Raw genomic sequence first — 25,695 nt, 5'->3', positions numbered from 1 at the left:
AAACTTAGTCTAGGCCTACCTCTGTAGTCATAATTGCTGCATCCTGAATCCAAATTTAACATTCATTTGTGTTACAAGATAAAGTTTACCCACACCCCTATATGTAGGCTACTGTGCATCAGTAGCCTACATACAGGAGTGGGGATTAAGTTTAATTCTTGCACAAATGCATGTTAAATTTGGATTCAGAATGTAATTAGGCCTATGACTATAGAGGTAAGTTTATTTCTTACATTAAATAGGGTAAGAGTATTACAGACTGAATAGTCTGTTAATACAAACCTTACCCAAATTGGTAACCAAGAGATAGCCTACTGTATCAGATACAGATTTTTGAACCATGGCCTTTTTGGTGTTGTATCCTTAATAAGACTAGGATATTTGTTTTTTGTTTGTGACAAAGAAACTTAGGCTTTGATTTTTTTCAGATCAAACAATTTGATAGAACTTTCTAACACATTCTAAATAGCTACCTCCATGTAAGGGGGTAAAATTTTAGACAAGCCACTTTTCACTATCTTGGAAAGTGGTAGGCTAGGTTAGAAAAAATGAAACTCAGGGATGAATCTTGAAACCAACATATGGCATAGGAAGGTATTTTAAAGCACCTACCTCCACTCCATCTCCTTCTAGAGGGCTGGGACCCTTATAGCTTTTTTAGCACACTGAAATCAACAAATCACTACAAAAACACTGTAGAATTCCTAAGTCTAAAGTTGATTTAGCTCTTTATTATGACCCAAGCACATGTAAATATAACAACATAAGCACATAACAAAAGCAACACTAAGCTGATAAGCAAGCAATCTCAGCAGGATGCTACAACAATATAAGCACATAACAAAAGCACACTAAACTAATAAGCAAGCATGCCCAGCAGGATGCTACATCTTCCTTTTTCTGAGCATGATATTGTCTCTATAAGTTTAACCTGGTGGGTTTGATTATTGTTCTACCCAATCTTGTTTGTGTCACTCCGCCTCTGTCCGGGACTGGTCTTGTTTGTTGCTGTGTTACAGCGCTAGTAGGGGCATTGACAATATTTCCATTGTGTTCAGGGGGGGGGGGGAGGCTGCCAGGCTGGGTGAGGCTGGATGCTCAACCGGACTGACTTTGGGTACCAATTTGGACAGTTGGGTGGTTTCTACATTTTGGTAGTCTAGTTTTGAGTGGATTGCTTTGTCTGAATTCCTATGGGAGAGTCTGACCCTGTTGCGTCAGAGCATTGATCTCTTGTCAGTAGCAATTGTGTAGGATTGTGGCTGTGGGCACACTTTGACAATGGTTCCTCTCTTCCTAGGACTGCTGGGTGTCATTTAGACACTCACTCTTGACCCTACCTGAATTTTGGGTAGGGATTTAGCGGTCCTGTCATAGTACTCCTTCTGTTGCACTCTTGATTTTTCTCTGTGTGTCTGAAAGCTTGCTTTGGGCATGATGTTCTTCTCTAGATGCTTCTGCATGACAGGGAGGACTGATTGCAGCTGTCGGCTCATGAGCTGCTGGGCTGGTGCTGCCATACCGTCTACGGGCGTGTTCTGGTATTCTAAGATACTGATGTATGGGTCCTGTCCACTGATCTTGGACTTGTTCAAGATTCTCTTACAGGTTTGCACGCATTTCTTGACAAGCCCATTTGCTGTGGGGTGATAAGGGCTAGACGTTTGATGTTCAATGCCCCAGTTTTCTGTGAATAGCCTGAATTTGCTGGAACTGAACTGTGGCCCATTATCAGAAGTGAGAATTGCTGGTATTCCATGGCAAGCAAAGTGTCCTTTGAGTTTTGTGACCACATGAGAAGTGGTGGTGGAGGTTAGGTTGTCTACCTTAAAATAGCTGCTGTAATAGTCAACTGTTATTGCGTACTGCTTCCCATTCCATTCAAACAAATCACATCCCACATGCTGCCATGGTAGTGACAGGATTGGCATGGGAATCATTGGCTCTTTTTGATTGTTTGACATCATGTGAGTGCAGGCATCACATCTTTGGATAAACCTTTCAATCTCTTTTCTGATACCTGGCCAGTAAATGATCATTTGGGCTCTTTGCTTGGTTTTTTCAGTGCCCAAATGAGCAGAATGTAGTCCCTTTAAGATGTTGTCTTGTAGACTGGTAGGAATGACAAATCTTGAACCTTTGAAGATCAGGTCATCATGCATTGAGAGATCTTGGCAAATACTCCAGTATTAGACTATGGTGTTTGGGCATTGTCTCTTGTTGTCAGGCCATCCCTCCAAGATGACCCTCTTCAGCACTTGGAGTTTGTGATCTGTCAAGGTCTCCTGTTTGATCTCCTCCAGTATGCTGCCCGTGGCAGGTATGGATTTTACAAATAAATGTACAAAGATTTCAATCTCTTTGTGTAATTCTTCATCAATGTCTGGAAGATGTAGTCTTGAGAGTGCATCTGTGACAGGGATTTCAATACTGGCTTTGTACTTGAAAGTCAAGTCATATGGCTGTATGTACATCATCAGGCATTGAATCCTTGGTGGTGCTGTATGGAGGGGTTTGATTAGTATAGATTTGAGTGGTCAATGATCCGTGATGACTTGTACTTTCCTTCCGTATAGGTATATAGGCAGTCATAGACTATGGCAAAGAGTTCCTTTTCTAGCTGTGAGTAGTTCTGTTCAAATTTACTCAGCAATCTCAATGCATAAGCAAAGATTTTGCCATTTGCGGATATTTGTGCCCCTAGTCCATGTTTTGAGGCATCAACTTCAAGCTCAAGGGTTGGGCTGGAGCTGTCAAAGAAAGCCAGGTTGGTTACTATGGACTCTTTGAGCTGGTTGAGACATTTAATGTGGAGCTCTTTCCATTTGAACTTGTTAGCTTTAATCAGATCCCTTAATGGTTGGTTCTGTGTTGCCAGGTTTGGGATGTACCTTGAGAGAAAATTTAGCATTCCAAGGAGAGTCTGCAGTTCTTCCTTCGATTTTGGAGTTGGCATCTCATTGATAGCACGGAGTTTCTCGGGGTCTGGTTTGATGCCAGCATTGCTGATGATGTGGCCAAAGTAGCAGACTGACTGGACTGCAATCTGGCACTTTGATCTATTAAATTTCACCCCATTCTGTCTAGCTCTTTTGAGCACGTCCGGAAGTCTTCTGTTGTGCTCTTCTTGTATGGCTCCATAGATAAGTAGGTCATTGACTGGACTGCAAAAAGAGCCCGAAAGATCATTTACTCGCCAGGTATCAGAAAAGACATTGAAAGGTTTATCCAAAGATGTGATGCCTGCACTCACACAATGTCAAACAATCAAAAAGAGCCAATGATTCCCACGCCGATCCTGTCACTACCATGGCAGCATGTGGGATGTGATTTGTTTGAATGGAACGGGAAGCAGTATGCAATAACAGTCGACTATTACAGCCGCTATTTTGAGGTGGACAACCTAACCTCCACCCCCACTTCTCATGTGGTCACAAAACTCAAAGGACACTTTGCTTGCCATGGAATACCAGCAAATCCCACTTCTAACACCATGTAGAATTCCCAAGTCTCAAGTTGATTTAGCTCTTTATTATGACCCAAGCACCTGTAAATATAACAACATAAGCACATAACAAAAGCAACACTAAGCTGATAAGCAAGCAATCTCAGCAGGATGCTACAACAATATAAGCACATAACAAAAGCACACTAAACTAATAAGCAAGTGTGCCCAGCAGGATGCTACAAACACAAGGCTAAAAATATACAGGTTGACCTTGTACATATGGTATTGGTGGTACATCTGTAAACTGCCAAAATAACCACTGAATGGCCACTTTGTTTATAAAATGTGAAACCTTGCAAATTTTTCCTCTGCTTAAATAAAGTACAAGAAAATGATTTTTAGCTTCACAACTTTGCTCAATTCTTATTTATAAGGTTTCAAAGATATGTAGATAAATTTCCTAAATTTAGAAAAACACCCATTGATATGGCTTAAAATTCTACTCAAATAACATAATGCATTTTCATAACAAAACCAAAGAAAAAAAAATATCCTGAAAACCAAAAATTATGGCATAGTATTGTTTTGTCCAAGTTCCAATGGCTATAGGACCTGTCAAGTAGGCGCATTTCCAAGACATGGAAATCAGAAGAGGATTAACATAGAAGTTTGCCAATACCTTCACATAGTAGGTCTTTGGTACTGGATTCATTGCTCAAAGTTTCATTTTCCTAACCTAACAAATTTCCAAGATAGCAAAAAGTATCTTGTCTAGAATTTTTCATTTTAAAAGTTCAGCCCATTCTATAGCAACTATAGAGTAAAATACTTAAAAAGCCTTATTTTTTCTCCATTAGCAGCTCTTCACAGGTTTCTTGATTTTATGTTTTCTTTATTGTTATTTTTTTTTGTACTACTCAATGTGGGATCTTGACAAGCAAGCAAGGATTGATCTTCAAACCCACAATGAAAAAGGGATTTGGGGTACTTGTTGATAATCAGCTCAAGTTTCACTCCTACATAAGGAATGTGGTTTCTAAATCTAACACAAGACTTGGCCTACTCAAGAGATCTATTACAAGGAGATCCCCCAAAGTCTTCTTAAACTTTACAAGGCCATCATAAGACCCAACCTTGACTTTGGAAACTGCATAGCCACTCACCAATGTAAAGGCAACACAAGACTTCTTGAAGGCTTGCAGAGGTGTGCCACCAAGGCTATAGATGGGCTGAAAGACGAAATGATGATGAAAGGTTAAAAAAACTCAAACTACCTACTCTGGTGTACCACCACAGACAAGGTGACATGCTGCATACCCACAAACTCTCCAATGACACATCTAGTCTCCTCAACCTGAATAAGTCCTACCAATGCCATACAAGAGGCCATTCAAAGAAAGTTTCTAAATGCCACATGAACACAAGAATGCATCAATACTTCTTCTTCAAAAGAGTTGTCAACAACTTGAATTCCCTCTCCAAGTCTACAGTGTCAGCAACTTCACCTGTAACTTTCAAGAAGTTACTGGATAATGAGTATTCATGCAGGAACCAGAAATACTGCTGGCATGATCCAGATTAGTAACAGGTGTCAGTCATCATCACTCACAGAGCAACACAGATCCATTGGACCTTATTGCTCTGAAGTGCGAATTAAGGTAATCTATGACCATGTCAAAAGGGAATCATGTAGACTGTGGTATTAAAAAAAAACAAAACATTTTAATAGCTTTAGTCACTGGCCTCTCCAGAAAGGAACACTGTAAAATTCTGAAAACTACATTAAATTCTAAGATACCTGTATCATTCCTCAAAGCACTTCAGTTTACTTTACTGGTACTTTCCCTAATGCACAAATATATATTTCAAAATATATACATATTCCATGCATTTTCATTTTGCTTGTTTGGCATTCAATTGATGTAGATAGATTGCCCAAATTTTATGCTCTTTTATTTTCTATAATGCTGCTCTTTTCTTTTTGTTAATTTAAAGTAGACATCAAACAAGCAGCAGGAAGAAAAGCATCAAACTTTTGAAAATCTTAAATTCTCCAATATTTAGCCTATATCTTTGTTCATTAGAGAGGAAGAAGAGAGTAAAGTGAAGTAAAACATTTTTTAGGAATTATATAAGTAAATATTTAAATTTTTTTTAGGTTCAATGCTCTGGCTACATTAGAATACTTTAAGAAAATAATTTTACTTTATAGTATACAAAAAATTGTAATTAATAAATTTTGAAAGTGATTCTGCTTTAGGCTACTTTACCCCAACCCCTTTAATTTGCAAATGTGTAGCCCAAATTACATACTTCCCATGTGTGTTTTTCTGTTTCATAATGTTTTCAGCATTGATTCAATTCAGGGGTGCACAAGTTGAACCAAGAGTGATGGCTAAATGTATAGGAAATATATAACAAATCAAATATATAGGAAATCAATTGAGTAAGGCTTCAACCTATGGTATTTCCCTAGAGACATTTATTATAAGGCTTCAACCTGTGTGACTTCCCTAGAGACATTATTTATCCGATTGTTTAGATTTATTTGCTATTGACATTTTTACTACGTGAATTTGAAATCGATACTTAAATATCAAATACCTTGGGACTTTGAACTTGATAATTACCTACAGTGAATTTCTGACCTACAATAACTATCAAGATTTTGACGTCAGAACCGGTTTAAAGGACTATGCTTTTGGATTTTCTTTGGGACTCGTAAGATGGGTGAGAAACTGATATTAAATGCAGTATTGAACTTCATTAGCAGAGCGCTAAACGATGGCATTAAAATGGAATCAATTATCAAACCAGCGTTAGGCTACTACGACCATGAGACAATTATACTAGCTAAACGAATTCTCCATACAGAACTTAATGAGCCTAATAGAGTAGTAATCCGTTCCAAAGATGAGGACAATATTCTCGAAATGTCAAAAACCTTAGTAAACGCCGCGAAGCAAAAGGTGAACATTCCTAAATTCGTGATATTCAGCCCCTGTGAAGTTCCCGCAATAGGCGATGCTGTTAGCGCCACAGCTAATTCTAAAATAAACGAAATGTCTAGGAAGTTGAATGGTGCTCTAGCAACGCTAACCCACCCTCAAATGAGCCTGCCTAAGCCCTCTCAGCAATCCTTAAATTGTGCACCCCCCTCAAAGCTGTCACACGCTGTTATGGTGAAAAACCCACCAACTGACCTTAAAGGCCCAAACGAACGCAAGGTTTTCTTGGACTCCATGTGTCAGAACTCTGTGGAAGACGTTACGGAATTAAAGTGCACCAAAAACGAGTGGAAACTTGTCGTTCGAACTAAGACAGCAGCCACAAAATTAGTTGAAACTATGAAAACATCAAGCCCAAGTCTAAATGCCTCATTAAAAGAATCTGCTTATATCGGCGTGGTCAAGCGCGTGCTGGAGGATATCGATCACTCGAAGCTCAAAGAATTAATACCAAAATGTACGAAGGTAACCCAGTGTGGAAAGTCGAGAACATATAAAGTATATTTTCAGACGCGGAGTGATCTTGAAGTTTTCCTTGAAAACTTGGTTAGAATTGGCTACGAACGATTACAAGCCCAAGAATTTGTCTTCCTTCCGCGCCGTTGTTTTAACTGCCACAGGATAGGCCATATAGCTTCCAACTGTGAAAATCCATCAACATGTTCAAAATGTGGCTCGCATGAGCACATTTCCACGCGCGAAGCTCCCTGCTCAAAACTCCCTTTTTGTGTAGAGTGTAAAGTGCCGGGTCATACCTGCTACAGTATTAGTTGTCCCAAAAACAGGCAACTACAGAAATCATGAGCAAGTGCTATAGCTTCATTTCATGGAACATCAATGGCTCGTTCATTGAGAAGCTCCGATCCTTAGTGATTTAAGTGTCGAACATGATGTAGTGTGCATTCAAGAGCACTTGATTACCGTGCAAAGTGAAAACCTGCTAGAACTGAATCATACCACGAAGGCCTACAAAGTCCCAGCTAAACAGAGCGGCAGCCGAGGAAGACCTTCAGGAGGCCTAGCTACGTTTGTTCGGTCATGTGTTCTGTCCAGTCTATTCGAAAAGTCTGACAATTTTTTCGCAGTACGAATTGAAAGTTGTGTATTTATTAACTTGTATTTGCCAACAGATTATAAAGATGAGCGTTCAGAACGTCTTTTTGCCCTTTCTTGTGAGAAACTAAATTCATGTATATCTAAAATTAAGCGCCAGGGTTTTTCTTGTGTAGTAATTGGAGATTTCAACTGCAACCTTTCTGAGATTTCTTCTCTACAATCATCTCGTACCTCTTTGATTAAGAATCTTTTTGGTGATTACGTTGCTGTGGTAGGAAAAGATAGGGATTTTACATATATTCACAGCTCCTCCAGTGTGTCAAATCTAGACCATGTTGCCATTTCTCATAATTTAACTGTTCAAAATGTTAGGGTAGTAACGGACTATCAAATTTCTGACCACCTTCCTGTCTCGTCTTCTGTACATATTTTCTCTTCGAATGGTCACCAAACCCGCCAGGAAACTCAACAGCCTAAATTTCGTCTTGATTGGCTTAAGGCTGATAAGCAACTATTTGCTCTGGCGACAGAAGAAATTCTTAATAAAATCCGTATTCCCTTTAATCTCCTCCAAAAACCGAAAGATCTCTCTAAAGAAGAAGTCCGAATTTGTCTCAATATTTATTGTACTGAAATTTGTCACGCTCTCCTTCATGCTGAGAGGTTAGCGGTACCTAAAGTAAAAGTTCGTAAAGGGAGGGTGCAAAAATGGCCCGAAAGTCATTCGCTGGTGGCCGCTTGTCATCGAGCAAAATTCTGGTTTTCGGTATGGAAAGATTGTGGGCGCCCAAGATCTGGTACCATTAATAGCATCAGACTGACTACGAAGCGCAGATTCTCGAAGGCGCTCTCCCTCCACCGCAAATCTCTCGTTGATAGCTATTCCGCCCGTGCAAAACAGGATCGATATTTTCTTTTCAAGTCTGTATCTTTGGCAAAGCCTACCCCTCTGTTGTCGCCGTCTGAAATCCCGGTCGAGGATTGGTATTCTTATTATACGAGTGAATTTGCAGCTCCTAACCCCCAGCTTGAAGACATGTACGAGAGAGAATTGGATGAGCTCCTTGATAAGCTTCCGCACGGTGATTTTGTTGTCAGTTTAGAGTCCGTTATTCAAGCAATTCGTCGGTTGAAAAATAAGCCTTCTTGCAGAATTGACCGTGTTAGCGCTATCCATATTAAACATGGTGGTTCGGTTCTCGCTATGCATCTTTCGCTTCTTATGCAGATGATCTTCATGCAAGGTGTTGTTCCCTCATCCTTCTGCATAGGGGATCTTACCCCCATTCCGAAGAAAGGGAAAAATGAAATCAAATGCTCGTCTTTCCGCCCCATTACAGTCGCCAAATCTTTATGTAAACTATTCGAGCTTCTATTCATTAATGAACTGGAAACTAAATGCTACACCCCGCCACGTCAATTCAGATTTAAGCGCCGCACTGGTTGTGCCGATGCCTTGGCGGCTGTAGTGAGTGTGCTACTCGATGCGGATTTTTCTGGAGAGAGCATAGCCTTAGCTAGTCATAACATCAGCCGTGCATTCGATTCACTCATACACGCTGCAATGTTATTAAAAGCTTCACAGTGAGGTCTGAATCCCTGCATAGTTCGATCCCTACGTGATATGTACTCGAGGCTGTCCATTCGCCTAAAGCTTCCTCCCGACAAAAATTTGCCTCCCCGGCCTCATGAAAAATTGATCCCCGTTTTGAAGGGTGCCCGCCAGGGAGCTGTCTCCTCCCCTCATTTGTTCAATAATTATGTTCTTCAAGCACAAGATAAATGCCCAACCTCATGCATTCTTTCCTCTATAGACACCTCCTTAGTATGCTACGCCGACGACGTCTTGAACTTAAGTAGAACATCACACGTGCCTTCACTGCTTTTTGGTGAAAATCTCGTGAGTACTGCTGACCACATAAATTACCTCGGAGTCCCTATTGGCTCGTCTCTAAGGCATACACGTCTTCTACTGATCAAACACCTCAGTCGACGAATCTCCGGCTCGTATGCTTCCATAGTCTCTGCTAAATTCCGTTTTAGCCGCCCCTCCTTGCCAGCCTTTATAACGCTACTGTTTCACCTCATATTCTGTACCTGGCACCATTTTGGAAACTATTCTCGAAGGCTGAATTGTCTAAAATCCGTGCGCTTTTCTTCCGTTTTGCTAAATACCTCCTACGTTTTCCTCCCTGGTACAGAAACTCAATCCTCATTAAAAAGTATCACATAACTGACCCTCATGTTGCAGTTGAAAATGTAATCAAAAGACACAGTATTAAAATAGTAGATCACGATTGGTATAATCTCCTTTTACAATAGATCTGTTTTCGTTTTATTAATTTTAGTGCTATTTTGTTTGCCCTTTTATTAGTTGAGTCTCTTTCTAGTTATGTCTCCTCTGATATGTTCTTATATATTTTCTTATATTTATATGTTCGTGCTCCGTCTTTTTCATTTCGTATGATTGACGGGTTTTCAAATAAATAAAAAAATAACTAAGGCTTTATATTTACATATTATGTGGAGGGCATGAGTCCAGGCAGTTTCAATCCACTGTTTTGCATACAAGTCCAATGGACACTGTTTGTCATGAGTCAACCCAAAAATCTTAGTTATCCCAATTGCAGTTCCAGTGGGCTTTCCCAGTAAGGAAAAGTTAATTTGAATTACCCTTACTCCATGCCTATCTACCTTTGTTCTATCCTTTAATGGATTATAGACTATCTATCAATAAGTGAAATGAAATCATTTTTATACAAATCCTAAAAAGGGTTATGCCAGCTTTGTCTGTCACTGAGACAATCTATTTTTGAATTAGAATCAACTTGGTGGAAGTGATGAAACGCTCAGAGCCATGGCCAGTTGGAGTAAAGCCAAGAAAGATAGAATAAATGGATCAAGACTCTCCATAATATTTGGGATTTTGTAGAACTGAAGCTCTTCTGACCCCCTCACGTTACAACCTTGAGTATATATTAATATTTATTGATCATTTAGATTATAAGACATTTAATGTGTTGCATTTTGTTTTACATGCTTGATTGTTTGAATAAATGTATTTTGAGTTCTTTTATCAAAAAAATTCTATTAAAAAGAAAAGAAACATCAATGAAAAAGCAACCATATTTGTTTCCAGTTGAGGTTTCTTTGGGTCTGAAACCTTAATCAAATTGTTTTTATGGCCAGGAATTTTATTCAAATCAACAAAGAAAAGAAAATTTCAAACCTGTTGAAACTTAAAATGTACCTTATCTCTCTATCCAATTTTCCCTCGCAGTTTGACCTGGGTCCCTTAAGCTGTTAATTTATACTCTTGACCATCCCTGAGATTTTGCAGACATGCCATTCTGACAACCTGGATATAAATAGTTTCTTTTGATTTAGTTCAACTTTATTCCCTGAATGTTTTAACTTAATACACTTAGTTGTTTTTGAGAAATTGGAGATATGCCCTTTTGAGAACCTGGATGCATTAGAATGTTTTTTGATAAAGTTATACTTTGCTGAAAAGTTCAACTTAATACCATTAGCTTTTCTGAGCTATTGCATAAATGCCATTTCGATAATCATGATGCACTTATTGTCTTTTGATTTAATTCTCTCTCCCATTTGCTGTGCTAAAATGAAAATTTTAACTTAATTCCCTTAGCCATTCCTGATGCATTACATATGTGTATATGGTGCATTACATTTGTGTATATGATTCAGATAGTGTCTTTTAAGTTTGTTTGGCTCACTCATAAATTTTCAGTTTAGTATCCATTGGTGTACCTGAGATGTTGCAGTTACACCCTGTTGATAACCTGGAAGTGCACATGGTGTTTTGATTTGTCTCAACATGTTTTGAAAGTTATTAAAAATTGTTTTAAGTAATAGAAAGTATAGGGGACATTAGTCCTATTCCTCTTTTGGGTAGCATCTGCTTGTTTTAAGTTAAACATGAGTATCAATTATTATTTTGTTTGTTTTGGGGCTGATTTATTTATTGATAGTGATTTATGGTTGTTTTATGCTTGAAGTATTATTTCCCTCGATTTCTGATTGTCTTTGTTTTGATGTAGCATTAAAACAAATAGGTAATTTAAAAATTTGAATGAAGCATCAGTGGACCCTCCATCCTTCTTGCCGAACTAATGACTTGACTTATTGACAAAATAAAAACAATACATACACTTATTCTTGTACAGCCAACATGCCAGAGGCTATAAATTGCTATTGTGACATACAAAAGCTTTGATTGTTTATCACCATGATTATTGATTGAATCTTTTTTTTAGAATTAGTATTATACTGTTTGCAGCACAGATTACCAGGGATAAATTTGACTACTATGGCTTCAGTTGATAGCAATGATCCTGCTAATCAAAGAAATGTGCCTGATGATGACAAGAAATCGCTTATGTTTGTTTTAAATTACCTGAGGAAAAGGGATTTGAGAGCTACTGAAGATTTACTTCGTAAAGAAACTGGTCTGTCAGAAAATGAAGCAGACGGAACTATTGGCGGATTTCAGTCATTGCCCAGGACAACTGGCAGTGACCCGAAAACATATATTGATTCATACAAAAGCTTTTCCAAATACATAGATCAGGCTTTGGATAGCTATCGTCCTGAAATGTCGCTAGTGAGGTTTCCTGTCTTTGTTCACATGTACTTACAGCTTGTTGAAAGCAGCAATGAAGACATTGCTAAGCAGTTTATGGACAAGTTTTCTGTTGAACAAGAAGACTGGTTTCAGGTAGGAAATTAAATAATTCATATTTTTTGGCTTGTGGTAAATATGTAGTAATAAAGTTTGATTTAGCTTAGGTTGTTTCAAAAATGTATTATGAATTATAAGGACAATGGCTGGCTAAATTATTCAGCTCCATCATTTCATTCACACATCCTCAACTCATTACTAGGTTGAAAGGTAATAGAATAATTAACCAACCTCAAGTTCAACATTCATGAAGCTAAAAGGCTCCAGTTTAAGAGCTAAAAAAGGTTTGCTGATTTTATGTGTTTTGCAGTTTTGTTTGTGTTTCAGAATTGGTGTTTTATGAGGTTTTATATTTTCTAATTCTAAATGCCCCCACTCCCCTAAAAGAAGAGGAGGGCATTTGAATAATTATTTGCATATATGCTTATCATGCAGATAGACAATATTTCACCAGGTAGACAATACCAGGTAAGCATAGCATTGGACTATGTTGCTATTTTTGTTCACTAAAATTCAGGGTAATGTTATTTTTGCTCATGAATTCTTAAGTTCACCATGTAGACAGAATTGATTTGACTGCAAGAAACTATGAAGATGAAGTGTTCATGAATTGTGCAAATATTTTTTTCAGGAGGCTTATAATGTCCATGAGCTGAAAAGTGTGTTACTTATGATCTGAAGTCAAAAGATGTGCTTCATCTTAATAGAATAAAATTGTACCTGATATCCAGAATTTAATTTCTAAGTTGCTTGCCCATGCTAATGAACGTGATTTTTAACATATGTCCAACTCTAAGGGAATGAATTAGAATTAGAGAGCAGAGCTCCTAGCTTATAATGTAGCATACTTCCCACAAACAGTTATTCATAGGAATCAGAATATAAGGTGTGCTATAAATTATAGGATACAGGCTGCTTGTTTATCATCTGCTCCATTTGATTCAAGAGGGATGCTGGACATTTATTACGTTTTAAAAGGAGGAAATTTGTTTCTAAATTATTTTTGTTTTAGTTAAAGACTCAACTAATCTCCTCCTTGCTGGAATTTTTACCACCCAGGAAGAAATATTTAACATATTTTAGTTGAAAACAAATATTTTTTAGAATAATTAAATGTGCCAAAACAATACTACCAGGAGCCAAGAATCCAAATTTTTGGGCTAGTACAGACCACAAATTTTTGTTAAATGGTCACATTAACATCTTTAAAGAACTGATCAACATTTTCAAAAGAAATCGATCCATAATTCTGTTTCATCGATTGGAAGATATTGTATCAACCGAGCACTTTTAAAATTAAATTGACCTGCTGGATTCCAATCTCTAGGATTAGACAGTCTCTTTTGGCAGCAGTCCTGATGAGGAAGATGGATGAATCCTCTCTTTTGCCTCACATCCCCAGTAGAGGTTGGAATTTGCTGGACAGCCTAAAATCAGAACTTGAGCAGTAGCTTTTAACTCACATCATTCATGGTAGAGATACGACAATAACTTTGGGTAGATGTATAGATGACTAGGTTTACGAACCTCCGTCTAACCCCTCTCCATGAATTAAATCATTGTGGGCTTGTTTGTGTAAACTTCTGGGCCTGGGCCTTATTCGCATATATACAAAATTTAGAAAGAAACCTTCAAAACAAAAGCAGGAAAAATACAGGTATTGGGATTTTTAGTTTTTTCTTGTAGTCTATTTGGCGTTTTGTCCTTTTGATCTTTGGGCATTTCATTCGGTGTCATGTTTTAATTTTTTGTTGTTGTCACATGATTTTATCAGCTCATTTGGACAGATGAACATAGGTTGGATCCTCTACCATGGGTAGATGGTTATCATTGGTCCAAGCACGAAATCAAGGGGGGATGACAGGGGCGATCGCACCCCCCCCCCCCCGAACGAAATTACTAAGACTCCTTCCTAAATTATACCATCAAGCACTAAGAATTTATATTTGAGAAAGAAGAACTGAAAAATATCCATCGTTTTCAAATCTCATCAAACACAGTAAAATTATCCATACACTCAGTGCTATGAACACGTGACTGAAACGTTTCTGTGAAGTGAGAGAAAACCCAATGGAGGGTAACCCATGACCAAGGAGGCTGGACAGTGTTGTGGCTAAGGTTGCCACCCCAAATGATTTATCACTATTTTTAGTGCTCTTTTATATTGCCTAAACAAAAAAAAAAAAAAAAACTATATCAACACATAAATCACTAGATGGTTGAAGAAAACCCCTAAATCAACCAACAAATCACTAAAACCTAGTGATTTTTTCCCTCAGCAGGTGGCAACCCTGATTGTAGCTGATTGTGAGAATGCACAGGTTAGTACCACTTATCAGTGCTCCCCGGAGACATGAAAAAACTTAAAATTGTCTGTTGGTGGCTAAGAATTGTCTGTTATCTGGCTAGATAAAGCTTAGCATGGTAAGTTGCATTTTAATTTTAATATTAAAGGATGAAGTGTTGTTGTCTATATGTTTACTACTTGATTTATAAGAAGGGAAAGCAGATGGGACGAATGAGTTCGGTATTTTTAAAGTTAAGCAACTCTGGAACCGGTAGTCCTGGTTGAAAATGATTTACTTTTTGGTATTTACGAATTTGATGGTAGTGTTGTACTGCTCCACACTGTCTTTTTTAATGCTCTGCATTTATATTATTTATGGTTTTTTGTTTACTGCAAGTAATAATACTTTGTTCTTTTCACTAGAAAATTTCTAAATAATCAGTTGATAATGAATCTCAGTGTATTGGTGTTAACCGAGCCACAATTTGGTACCGCACTGTAATGAGTTTTACCTTGAAAATCCTATGTTTAAGCTCCTAGTCAAAACAATACCTGTTTCTAAATTTTTTTGTTGTCGTCTGCTAAATATTACAAGTAGATCTGTGTTTTCATGACCGATCATCTTCTTTTTCTTTATTGAAATATAACTTCTTAAGTACTTGTTACATATAAACTGCATTGCATGATGAACAGTATTGTCAGTCGATATTTGAATTGTACATTTGTTAATTATTATCAATAGTGAAAGATTGAACAAAAATTAGATTTATTTCGAATATATGATTAAAAAAAACTATTGGTTAGAGTGCATTATAGAGTAGATAAGTTCATATGCACTATACTTATTGGTAATTAATTTGAATTCGTATAGTTTATCAATTCAATTTTCAAAGTTTTAATAACTATTTGGTTTTTACAGAAAAGAACATCAGAACACAGTAAAGCAAAAATAACTCATGAGTCTTTCTTCCAACATTTGAAGCGAAAAGCTCAGAACACTAGTTGAGGGGATGAAATACAATTGTCTAAGAAAACACTCACAGAACATTTAAGTGTACGTAATAACGCACATCTGTAAGTAAATCAAGCACATCTGCCGTCTCGACTTCCTTATTATCAATTGAAAGTCACATAAAGTTTACCTCCAGCTCAGTGCCCGATGCAGGAAATGAAATGACTGTTCATAATGACATTGTATTGTTTAACGGAAAAAGAATTGACAGCTACTAAAAAATTTCGGCCTTTGGAGCCCCACTTTCAACTCCTAGATGACTATCAGTTTGCTTGCTTTACTTACAATAAATGCGGAAAAAAATCTATTTTTTTTTATCGAAGCCACTTAGAAAAATATCATTGGCTAGTTATATTCCTTAGCTAATAAGGCATATATTGTAAATATTGTACGTTGTTTGCTATGCAGACAGTTGATGGGTACCAAAAGAATGTTGCTCTTCAAAAATTTGCTGTAACCCCACTCTAGTTCTTTGCAAGACTTTTGGAAAAAATAGGCGATCTTGAGAAACATAGCCACAATTTGTATCACCGAAAAGCAATTCAAGCAGCAAAACTGTTCCTTTTGGTCTACCGAAAACCTAAAAAGTTCCTTATGAACCAATTAAATGAACACTGTTTACCACGAGTAGATGAAAATAGAGAACCATTAAAACCAATAGTTTATTCCTTTTATGTTTTTACGTTGACAAAACATAGTTTTGAGAGGTAATAGAGATGACGGCCGTCTTTTTATTGATGGGATGGGACCTAGCCCCGTAAATGAAGGGAATTTTCAGGAGTTACTTCGGTTTTAGGTTCAAGCTGGGGACAAGGCGCTGGAAGATCACTTTAAACGTCGAATTCCAGAGCTACATACATAAGCAAGACAACTCAAAATATAGTTGTGTTAAATGTCATAGAATGTATCAGAGGCTAACATCATTACATCATAGAATGTAAAAATACTAAGTTTTATAGTATATTTTTGACAAAGAAACTTATTTTCCTCATATATCTCAAGTTAGCATAGTGGTAGCCGATGGATGTGCGAGAAAAGATTTGGCGCAATTTGTTGATACCTAGAAATTTATCCGGGAATAGTCATGTAATACAAATGAATCTATTTTAATAGGCCCAGCTCTTGGTTAGCTAGTTATGGACACAATGAAAAAACTAAAATTTCTGTTAAAATACTGCATTGATATTGGCACGGATGGATGCATTGTCATGGCCTTTGAGATTTGTGGGAACATGTCTGAAGTGTAGAAGGAAGCCACAAATGCATTATGATGTCCATGTCATGCGTAAAATCTCTCCATATCGAAATTGTCCCCGCTACGAAGTGTGAGAAACGCTACTCTCATTATGAAGTAAACAGATTCTTTCTTTGCCGCTTCAGTCAAAATAATTTTTTTTCGACTAATGTATTTGGAGCTCGGGCGTCAAGTGTTTGTAAGAAACGATTGGTGGAAGACATACGACTGTGATGCAGTTCACAGCTAGTCTCACAAATTTTGTGGTGCTGGCAAATAAAATCGAATCCCTTAGCGCTGCTCTTTGCATTAGTGAGTTTACTGTGAAGGGAGTTTGCTTAAGTGATGTTTTAGGAACGACTCCTAGTGTAAGCCGATATTTATAGAATGAAAATATTACAGTGGATAAAGCAAGTTATTTAGCTCAAGGTGCTTTGAGTAATCTGCCAGAAATAAGGGAAACAACGTTGAGGAAGCATTTCGTTCAATTTTGGAAAGTGTAGTGAAATAGCTGAATTTCAGGATATAGAAATAACAGTTTCACCCTTAAATAAACGACAAAAGTACAGGGAAACCCCCCAGTGGTAGCTAAAGAATAGCATTACAGAGTTTCCATCTACATTCTCCGGTTAGAAAGTTTGATTGAAGATTTTAAAAGTAGATTTTCAGACTGATGGCTGTGGTTTTACAGCTCGACAATGATTACCCCAGCCCAACTGATGAATAAAAAATACCACGATGATTAAACAAAACGCAAAATTATTTAGAAGTTAACAAAAATGGCAGGCATGTCTAATTCATTGCTTAGTGTGGACAAATGTTTGACAAAAGAGCTGCTGCTTAATCAGTATATTCTCTCGAGAAAGAAGTTGGAAAAGTTCTCAAATGCTTACATGTCGATAAATGAATTATCAAGTTTAGCCCTATGAACACGATATTTTCCCACTCACTTCAAAGCCGTTGCACATTTTGTCATCATTACCAGCAAGTATTTTCAGCGCTGAGTGATCCTTTTCAACGCTAGGGAGACTAAAAACATGGCTGCAGTTACGAATGGGAGAAGAGCCGTTGACAAGACTTAGGCTCATGAACATCCACAGGGACTTAAAAGTCGACACAGATGAAGTCGTCGACCGTTTTCTATAAAATCCATTTGGAAAATTGAGCTTGTTGTTGACAATTTTACTGTAGATGGATCTTTGAACTATAAATAAATTGAAATTCACAATGTGAAATTATCCCTAAGTGAATAAAATTTTTCCTTACTTTAATACAGAATACCTACAATTACAGTCAAAACTGGTCTTCAAATAATCACTAGCAGACCAAACATTGTCTAATATCGCAAAATTTCTATCATTCTATTCTTCAACTTACATTACGCTTACTAGTATCATATTTATGACAAGTCCACTTTTCACCTTCCCCCATCCACGATTTGAAATTGTTTAACTTACTCAAATTTTTATGATTATCTATACTTTCAACATGTTAAAAATGAAATAATACGTCTAGTAGAACGGTTGTCACTTGGTTAGGGGGGGGGAGAGATCTTACTGTGCCAGATACGACATTCCACAAAAGTATTCTTGTCTACAAGAAATAAAATCTGAATTTCACATTAATAGGGTTGTTTTGCCGCAAGAAATAATACACAATAAGCCCCTAAGGCTGGGTTTACGATCGACTTAACGTAATGTGGTGGAATTTAGAGGAAAGTTAAAACTAAATGAATACCTTACTATTTGTGTATCTATCTCTTCACTTGTAATTATGCTCAAAGCACATCAACCAGCTTAAACAATAAATGAATAGGTATGTTGCTACAGGTGTAATATTCAGTGAGCAATCATTACAGATCCATCGAGGAGCACTACTGACAGGCCAAGCATCCGCTTGGGGAGTTTGCAATATATATTGTTCCGGAATGTGCAATACCTCCACTGCCCATTTTTCTAAACGTAAGAATAACTAAACAAAAGGGAAAATTTAAACAAAGTAATAACATCTGAAAGATTATGGCCACTAACGGCCATCCATTTATCTCATATACTGCAAAATTTGGAGAAATGTCACGAGAGCTCCGTAGTTTGGTGCAAAATCACGGAGCAGTGAAGTAAATTACAATAAATAATGCTGATAGATGGCAGCAGCAATCTATGGCGGTAATCTTGACCGCGAAAAAGTTTCCTGTTGCCTTACATAAGCGGCAACATGATCTGTTGATCTTCGAAAGTCCTGTTAGAAAACTTGGATTTAACTTCCCCTCTCGTTACGTTACGTCGATAGTAAACCTCGCCTTAACACACACCTATATTGAACAAAATTTTAGATAGAGGGATGACTTTTCCCTATTAACACGACCGCCCCTTCCGGATCAAGGCTCTGGATACTTGCCTGCATTGGTAGAGCACCTTTTCCAATAAAAGGGAGTAAAAGATGCAACTTGGAAGACCATGAAGCCTCACATTCTGAAATTTTGGGTAACTAAGAGATTGCAGTCAAAGCTTCCATTTTCAACGGCGCTTCATGTGTTCTCCCATGTTTTGTTTTGTGAAAAAGTGAATTTTAGGTCTAGTTTCTTCCAATTCTGTTTTTTCCGTTTAATAATTTTTATTCCTGATTGATAAAGTCATTTTTTAGTTTTGTTTTATGTCTTAAGAGCTCAGTGTTAAATAATTTGCCAAAATAGGCAATTGGACGTTGATTTTCATAAATTTTAAGCTTGAATTCCCAACAAGCATGAAATATATCTGAAAAAACTTACGGTCAAGCAAATTTTTATTTGGTTACGGTTTTATTCAACCAACAAGTGTATTTATATAATTGCTTTCATTGTCTCCAAATTTTGTTTAGTTTCTTCTAATTTATCGTAAAGAAACTCGGGCAGTTCGTAATCTCTCTGAAAATCAATATCCGTAAATACACGAAAGTTGAAACAAAACATAGTTTTTTGGCTTTTATGTAGATTTTTCGGAACCCTAGTTTCTTTCAGAGCGTTTCTGGAAAGTAAAATTCATAGAGAGTGGAAGAACTGATTTATGTAACACGAAATTTGTATAAAATAAATTAATTTTGAATCATCATTGAGTCCTACTTTCAATTTTGATTTGATGAAATGCAAGAGATTCAATTTTGAGTCTCACAGGCCGCAATTTAAACAAGAGCCAAGAGATCATATGGCACTTGTGACGAGGTCGGAAGAGCTAACATTTCGCAATGTTATCGTGATGTTTGTTCTGGAGACTACCATGATAAGCACCACTGCGCGGGATTTCTGCCTCTGAAGCTGAATAGCTATTTCTAAAGCTTTTGATGACTTTAAATCCATTGCTTGATTTGGCTCCTCCTACGCTTGCTGGCCCATAGTATAGCAAATTCCAGATTTAATCACCATAAAACGTGATTCAATCTGATATTTTTGGTAAAAGTGTTAGTCAAGGCCAGACATTTAAATAAAAGTTTTGAAATGAAACTGAAAATTAATAGTAAAAATGGCAGACCAAGAAAAAATATCTATGTCATGAATTGATCCTAAGAACTTCGGAGTAGAATACCAACACCAAATCCACTGCGTTATTCAGGCTTTCAAGGGGATTTTTTAAATGTGTTTTCTAATTTTTCCGGATTAACCGTCCCTCCACTCTCCTCCAGATGGTCGAATCGGGGATGCGATTGTTTCTAATTTAATCTGCCCCGGTCCCTGATACGCCTGCCAACTTTCATCGTCCTAGCTTATCTGAAAGTGCCCGAACTAGTAAAACCAGGACCGACAGACTGACAGAAATTGCGATTGCTACATGGCACTTGGTTGATGGGCAAGTGCCATAAAAAAACAAAACAAAAGTCAATGGTTGGGAACTAAATTTGTAATTTTCAAATTAATGCTGCACATGCAAAGCAAGGCGTAAAATATACTCCAACGATCAAGATATGCTAATTTAGAAAAGCTGCCTCTTTGTAAAATTCGGTATTATTAATTTCATTAAATGAAATTAATTGCCTTTCTTCTCAGATTAAAGAAAAAACAAGAGCCAAGAGCTCATATGCCAAATGTAACGAGGTCGGAACCTAAAATTAGACTCGGTCCTAGAGTTATCGATTTCATCGTCCTAGTACGTCAAGAAGCACCGAACTCGTCAAAGAACTAGAAATCCCTCCAACTCCCTCAAAGAGATCGGATCCGGTCCGCTTATGTCAATCACGTATCTATAACTTGTAATTATTTTGGAACTCACCAAAGTATTAAAAGTCCCCCAAAGAGGATGAATCCGATCCAGTTATATCAACCACGTATCTAGAACTTGTGCTTATTCTTCCCATCAAGTTTCATCCCGATCTCTCCACTCTAAGAGTTTTTTAAGATTTGCAATTTATGTTTCCCCCTTCCACCCCCCCCCCTATGTCTCCGGATCCAATCCAAAATGAAAATGGAGTATCTGAGACATGATATCTTTCTATATATCAAGTATCAGTAAGATCTAATCACCCATTCGTAAGATTAACATACCACCATTTTCACGATATCCCCTCCCTCCAGCCCCCCAGATGGTCGAATCGGGAAAACAACTGTTACCAAGTTAATTTGTGGATGTCCCTGACACGCTTACCAATTTTCATTGTCTTAGCACGTCCAAAAGCACCAAAGCACTGAAAATCCCCCCTCCCCCCAACTCCCCCAAAGAGAGGAGATCCAGTCCAGATATGTCAATCACGTATCTAGGACTTGTGCTTATTCTTCCCACCAAGTTTCATCCCGATCTCTCAGCTTTAAGCGTTTCCAAGATTTCCGGTTTTCCCCTCCAACTCCCCCCAATGTCACCGGATCCGGTCGAGACTTAAAATTAGAGCTCTGAGACACGAGATCCTTCTAAATATTAAATTTCATTAAGGTTCGATTACCCATTTGTAAGTTAAAAATACCTAATTTTTCCGAATTAACCGAATTACCCCCAACTCCACCAAAGAGGGTGGATCCAGTCTGGTTTTGTCAATCGCGTATCTAGGACTTGTGCTTATTCTTTCCACCAAGTTTTGTCCCGATCTCTCCACTCTAAGCGTTTTCCAAGATTTCCGGTTTCCCCCTCCAAGTTCCCCCAAGGTCACCGAATCCGGTCGAGATTTAAAATTAGAGCTCTGATACACGAGGTCCTTATAAATATCAAATTTCATTAAGATCTGACCACCCGTTCGTAAGTTAAAAATATCCTTTTTTTCAAATCTTTCCGAATTGAACCCCCTCCCCCCTCTTTCAACTCCCCCAAAGAGAGTGGATCCGGTCCGGTTATGTCAGTCCCTTATCTAGGACTTTTGCTTATTCTTCCCACCAAGTTTCATCCCAATCTCTCCACTAAACGTTTTCCAAGATTTCCTCCTCCGCCTCCAACTCTCACCAATGTCACCGGATCTGGTTGGGATTTAAAATAAGAGCTCTGATTTACGAGGTCCTTCCAAATATCTAATTTCATTAAGATCCGATCACCTGTTCGTAAATTAAAAATACCTTATTTTTTTTTTATTTTTCCCAATTAACCGAAATACCCCCCCCCCCCAAAGAGAGCAGATCCGTTCCGGTTATGTCAGTCACGTATCTAGAACTTGCGCTTATTCTTCCCACCAAGTTCCATCCTGATCTCTCCAATCTAAGTGTTTTCCAAGATTTCCGGTTTTGCCCTCCATCACCTTCCCAATGTCATCGGATCCGGTGGGGATTTAAGATAAGAGCTCTAAGACACGAGATCCTTCTAAATATCAAATTTCATTAATATCTAATTACTTGTTCGTAAGTTAAAAGTACCTCATTTTTTTCTAATTTTTCCGAATTAACCGGCCCTCCACCCCCCCCCCCCAAATGGTCGAATCGGGGAAGCAACTATTTCTAATTTAATTTGGTCTGGTTCCTGATACGCTTGCCAACTTTCATCGTCCTAGCTTATCTGGAAGTGCCCGAACTACCAAAACCGGGACCGACAGACAGACAGACCGACAGAAATTGGGATCGCTATATATAACTCGGTAAATACCAAGTACCATAAAAATTGGCAGGGTTTTTAGAATAGCAACCTAAAAATTATGTCCATTAGTTTTTGTTAAAAAAATCAACAACAAAAAGTCAGGTACATTTGTCTATCCATAATTCTAATCTGAGTTCACAGAGAGACTAATTGATTATCTCTATTTTACAGGATGATATAATACGGCTTAAAAATGTCGTTCGAAACGAACAGCTATACGGCAATGAATTCGTTGATTCGATGAAAAATGCAGATTATACAATTCGCATGTCAAAAGATGTATATTCTTCTTTAAAAAGATTTTTGTCCGATCCATCAAATAAAGCTGTTTCAACAACAATCCGTGATCATATACAAATAGATAGTCACGATGGATTGCCTCGGAGTAAGGAGACAGTTGAGTCTTTGATAGGTTCTCGAATTGGAGAGTCGTCTTCTGCTGAAAACAAAGCCAAAGTGTTTTATGGACTTCTTCGTGAGCCAGATATTCAGTATACTTCGATAGAAATTGAGGACAATGAAAATGGCGAACTTGCCCCTGAAGGGGAGAAACCAAAGAAAAAGAAGATAAAAAAAGATTCACTCTACGGAAAGAAATCTCGTAATGACCCAAATGCTCCACCGAATAATAGGATACCTTTGCCAGAGTTGAGAGAAGTCGATGTTGCTGAGAAAAAGAGAGCGGTGAGGGAGGCTGAAAAGAGAGTGGCGATTGGTGCAGAAAATCTACCATCAATTTGCTTTTATACAATGATGAACTCGAGTGAAATCGTTACATGTATAGAAATTGCTGAAGATTCCAGTTTGATTGCCGCTGGATTTTCCGATTCCAGCTTAAAGGTATTTATGTGGTACTTAAATCTAAATTAAATTATTAAATTTATTTAATTAAATTTAAATTAAAGGTACTTAAATTTATATTAACAACCCTGCAACGAATCATAGTATTTTCGTTATATTAAAGTGAATTGATTGTGGCTTTCAAGCTATTTGTGATGACAGGTTTTATTCAAGGACACTGATTAGAAAGCCACGTTGAAACTACTACGTTGGTCTTTCTAACATGGTCTCAATTTGGTATACATCATACATTGGGTATCTATTTAGTATACATAAAACAATATTTGGTCGTCTCTGAGGTAAAGACTAGCTGAGGAGAAAAAAACGAGAAGAAAAAAAGAAATCTTACGTGCAGATTATCGTGGTTGCATCCAATTTTCTTGATTTTCAAACCAATGTAATTTTCTTTTACTCAAGTCAAATGATGGTAAAATTTCTACACAGGGTTTTCGAACAAGGTGATTCTAATATGGTACTTCTTGTTTTGATCTGACCCGATTTTTAGGAGTATAGGAGACAATCGAATTGTCTCTTACTAGGTTTCTAGGCTGCAATCCAAATGCTAGAGAAAAATGCATTTTTTTTTTCAAATTGGTGATATTTTAAAAATATTTTTTTTAATTACGAAATATTTTTAACCCTATCAGTTTTCTTCAAAATAAGCAATTAATCAGCTCTCTACGATGATCCAATACCAAGCTATCTGAGGAGAAAAGAAAAAAGATGCCGCATATGAAGAATATTATAGTTTCAGCCACGTTTCTTGATTTTCAAGCCAATAAAATGACATCATTATTGAGGGGATTCTTGTTCTTTAAAATTTCTACAAATTTGTTTCCATAATAACATTGCAGTATCGAAAGTACCTGAAATAATAATTACAAATTCCGAGTCGTTTATAAATGCTTTTTTTTCGCTAAACAGTTTTTTTCCGAATATATTATTGAAGCTCTTGTTATTCTGAACTGTTTTACCATTTGGGCCCCATTAGGAATTCAAAATCTATTGTCCTCCAGAAACAATTATTGTATTACGAAGTATGATAAAAAAAGGCATCATGCTATATATTTACTTTCATCCTAGCTAAACTATGTACATTAGCTATTAGAATTTACTTGTTAAAGTAAAGTAATAAAGATATAGAAGAATTATCGTTTCTAACACCTTGCGATGACGTAGTGGATAAAGCTGCTGTAAATCCTGATCGAAGGTTGGTAGGTTCAATCCCACGTGTCGCAAGGATATCTTCCGGTATTTTAGCATTCATAAAAATCCGTATCAAAACGCATGACAGAAACAACGAATATATAACTGTAGTCCAAAAATTCGGTTTAAAGAATTTTTCGCAATTCTTTACAAAGTATAAGTATTATTATGGATTTTTCAACTTTCAAATGGTTACTTCTCGTAATTCTTTTTCCTAATATAAAATTCACTTATTAAAGTAAAGTAATAATTATATAGAAGAATTATTAATTTTAGCACCTTGCAATGACGTAGTGGATAAACCTGCTGCAAATCCTGATCGAAGATTGGTAGGTTCAATCCCATGTGTTGCAAGGAAAGTTCATTATCAAAAATTCTTTGGACAGCTACCGGGAACCATTTAAAAATTTAAAAATGCATAATAATACTTATATACTTTTAAGCCGAAATAGCTCAGTGGGAGAGCGTTAGATACTTATATACTTTGTAAAGAATTGCGAAGAATTCTTTGAACCAAATACTAAACGTGGTAATAAGAAATCTGTTAAACATTAATGTTTAACATAATTTTCTTTCATAATTAAACATGTAAACTTTATATCGTTGAACCTCGCAGTTTGAGCCACGTTTCTTGATTTTCAAGCCAATAAAATGACATCATTATTGAGGGGAGTGTTGTTCTTAAAAGTTTCCACAAATTTGTTTCCATAATAGTATTGCAGTATCGAAAGTACCTGAAATAATAATTACAAATTCTGAGTCGTTTATAAATGCCTTTTTTTTCGCTAAACAGTTTTTTTTTTCTGAATATATTTTCGAAGCTCTGGTTACTCTGAACTGTTTTACCATTTGGGGCACCATTAGGAATTCAAAATCTATTTTCCT

At 37.1% G+C, this 25,695-nt stretch overlaps 1 protein-coding gene across 4 annotated transcripts in view; it reads left to right on the top strand.

Moving 5' to 3' along the window:
- Positions 1 to 25,695, top strand: part of LOC136037248 (transcription initiation factor TFIID subunit 5-like) — a 94,434-nt gene that overhangs the window by 334 nt on the left and 68,405 nt on the right. For 2 of the 4 annotated variants that reach the window (XM_065719861.1, XM_065719862.1), the window contains exons 2-4: positions 10,334 to 10,483; positions 11,793 to 12,253; positions 22,936 to 23,604. In XM_065719861.1, coding sequence (XP_065575933.1) covers positions 11,846 to 12,253; positions 22,936 to 23,604 — 1,077 coding nt within the window. In that variant the 5' untranslated portion in view covers positions 10,334 to 10,483; positions 11,793 to 11,845. The remainder of the gene's footprint in view (positions 1 to 10,333; positions 10,484 to 11,792; positions 12,254 to 22,935; positions 23,605 to 25,695) is intronic. The other 2 variants (XM_065719863.1, XM_065719864.1) reach the window with 1 other exon arrangement.

The sequence above is a fragment of the Artemia franciscana genome, chromosome 16 (genome assembly GCF_032884065.1).
Source record: "Artemia franciscana chromosome 16, ASM3288406v1, whole genome shotgun sequence".
Taxonomy (NCBI): domain Eukaryota; kingdom Metazoa; phylum Arthropoda; class Branchiopoda; order Anostraca; family Artemiidae; genus Artemia; species Artemia franciscana.
This window is presented reverse-complemented; position numbering and strand designations above follow the sequence as displayed.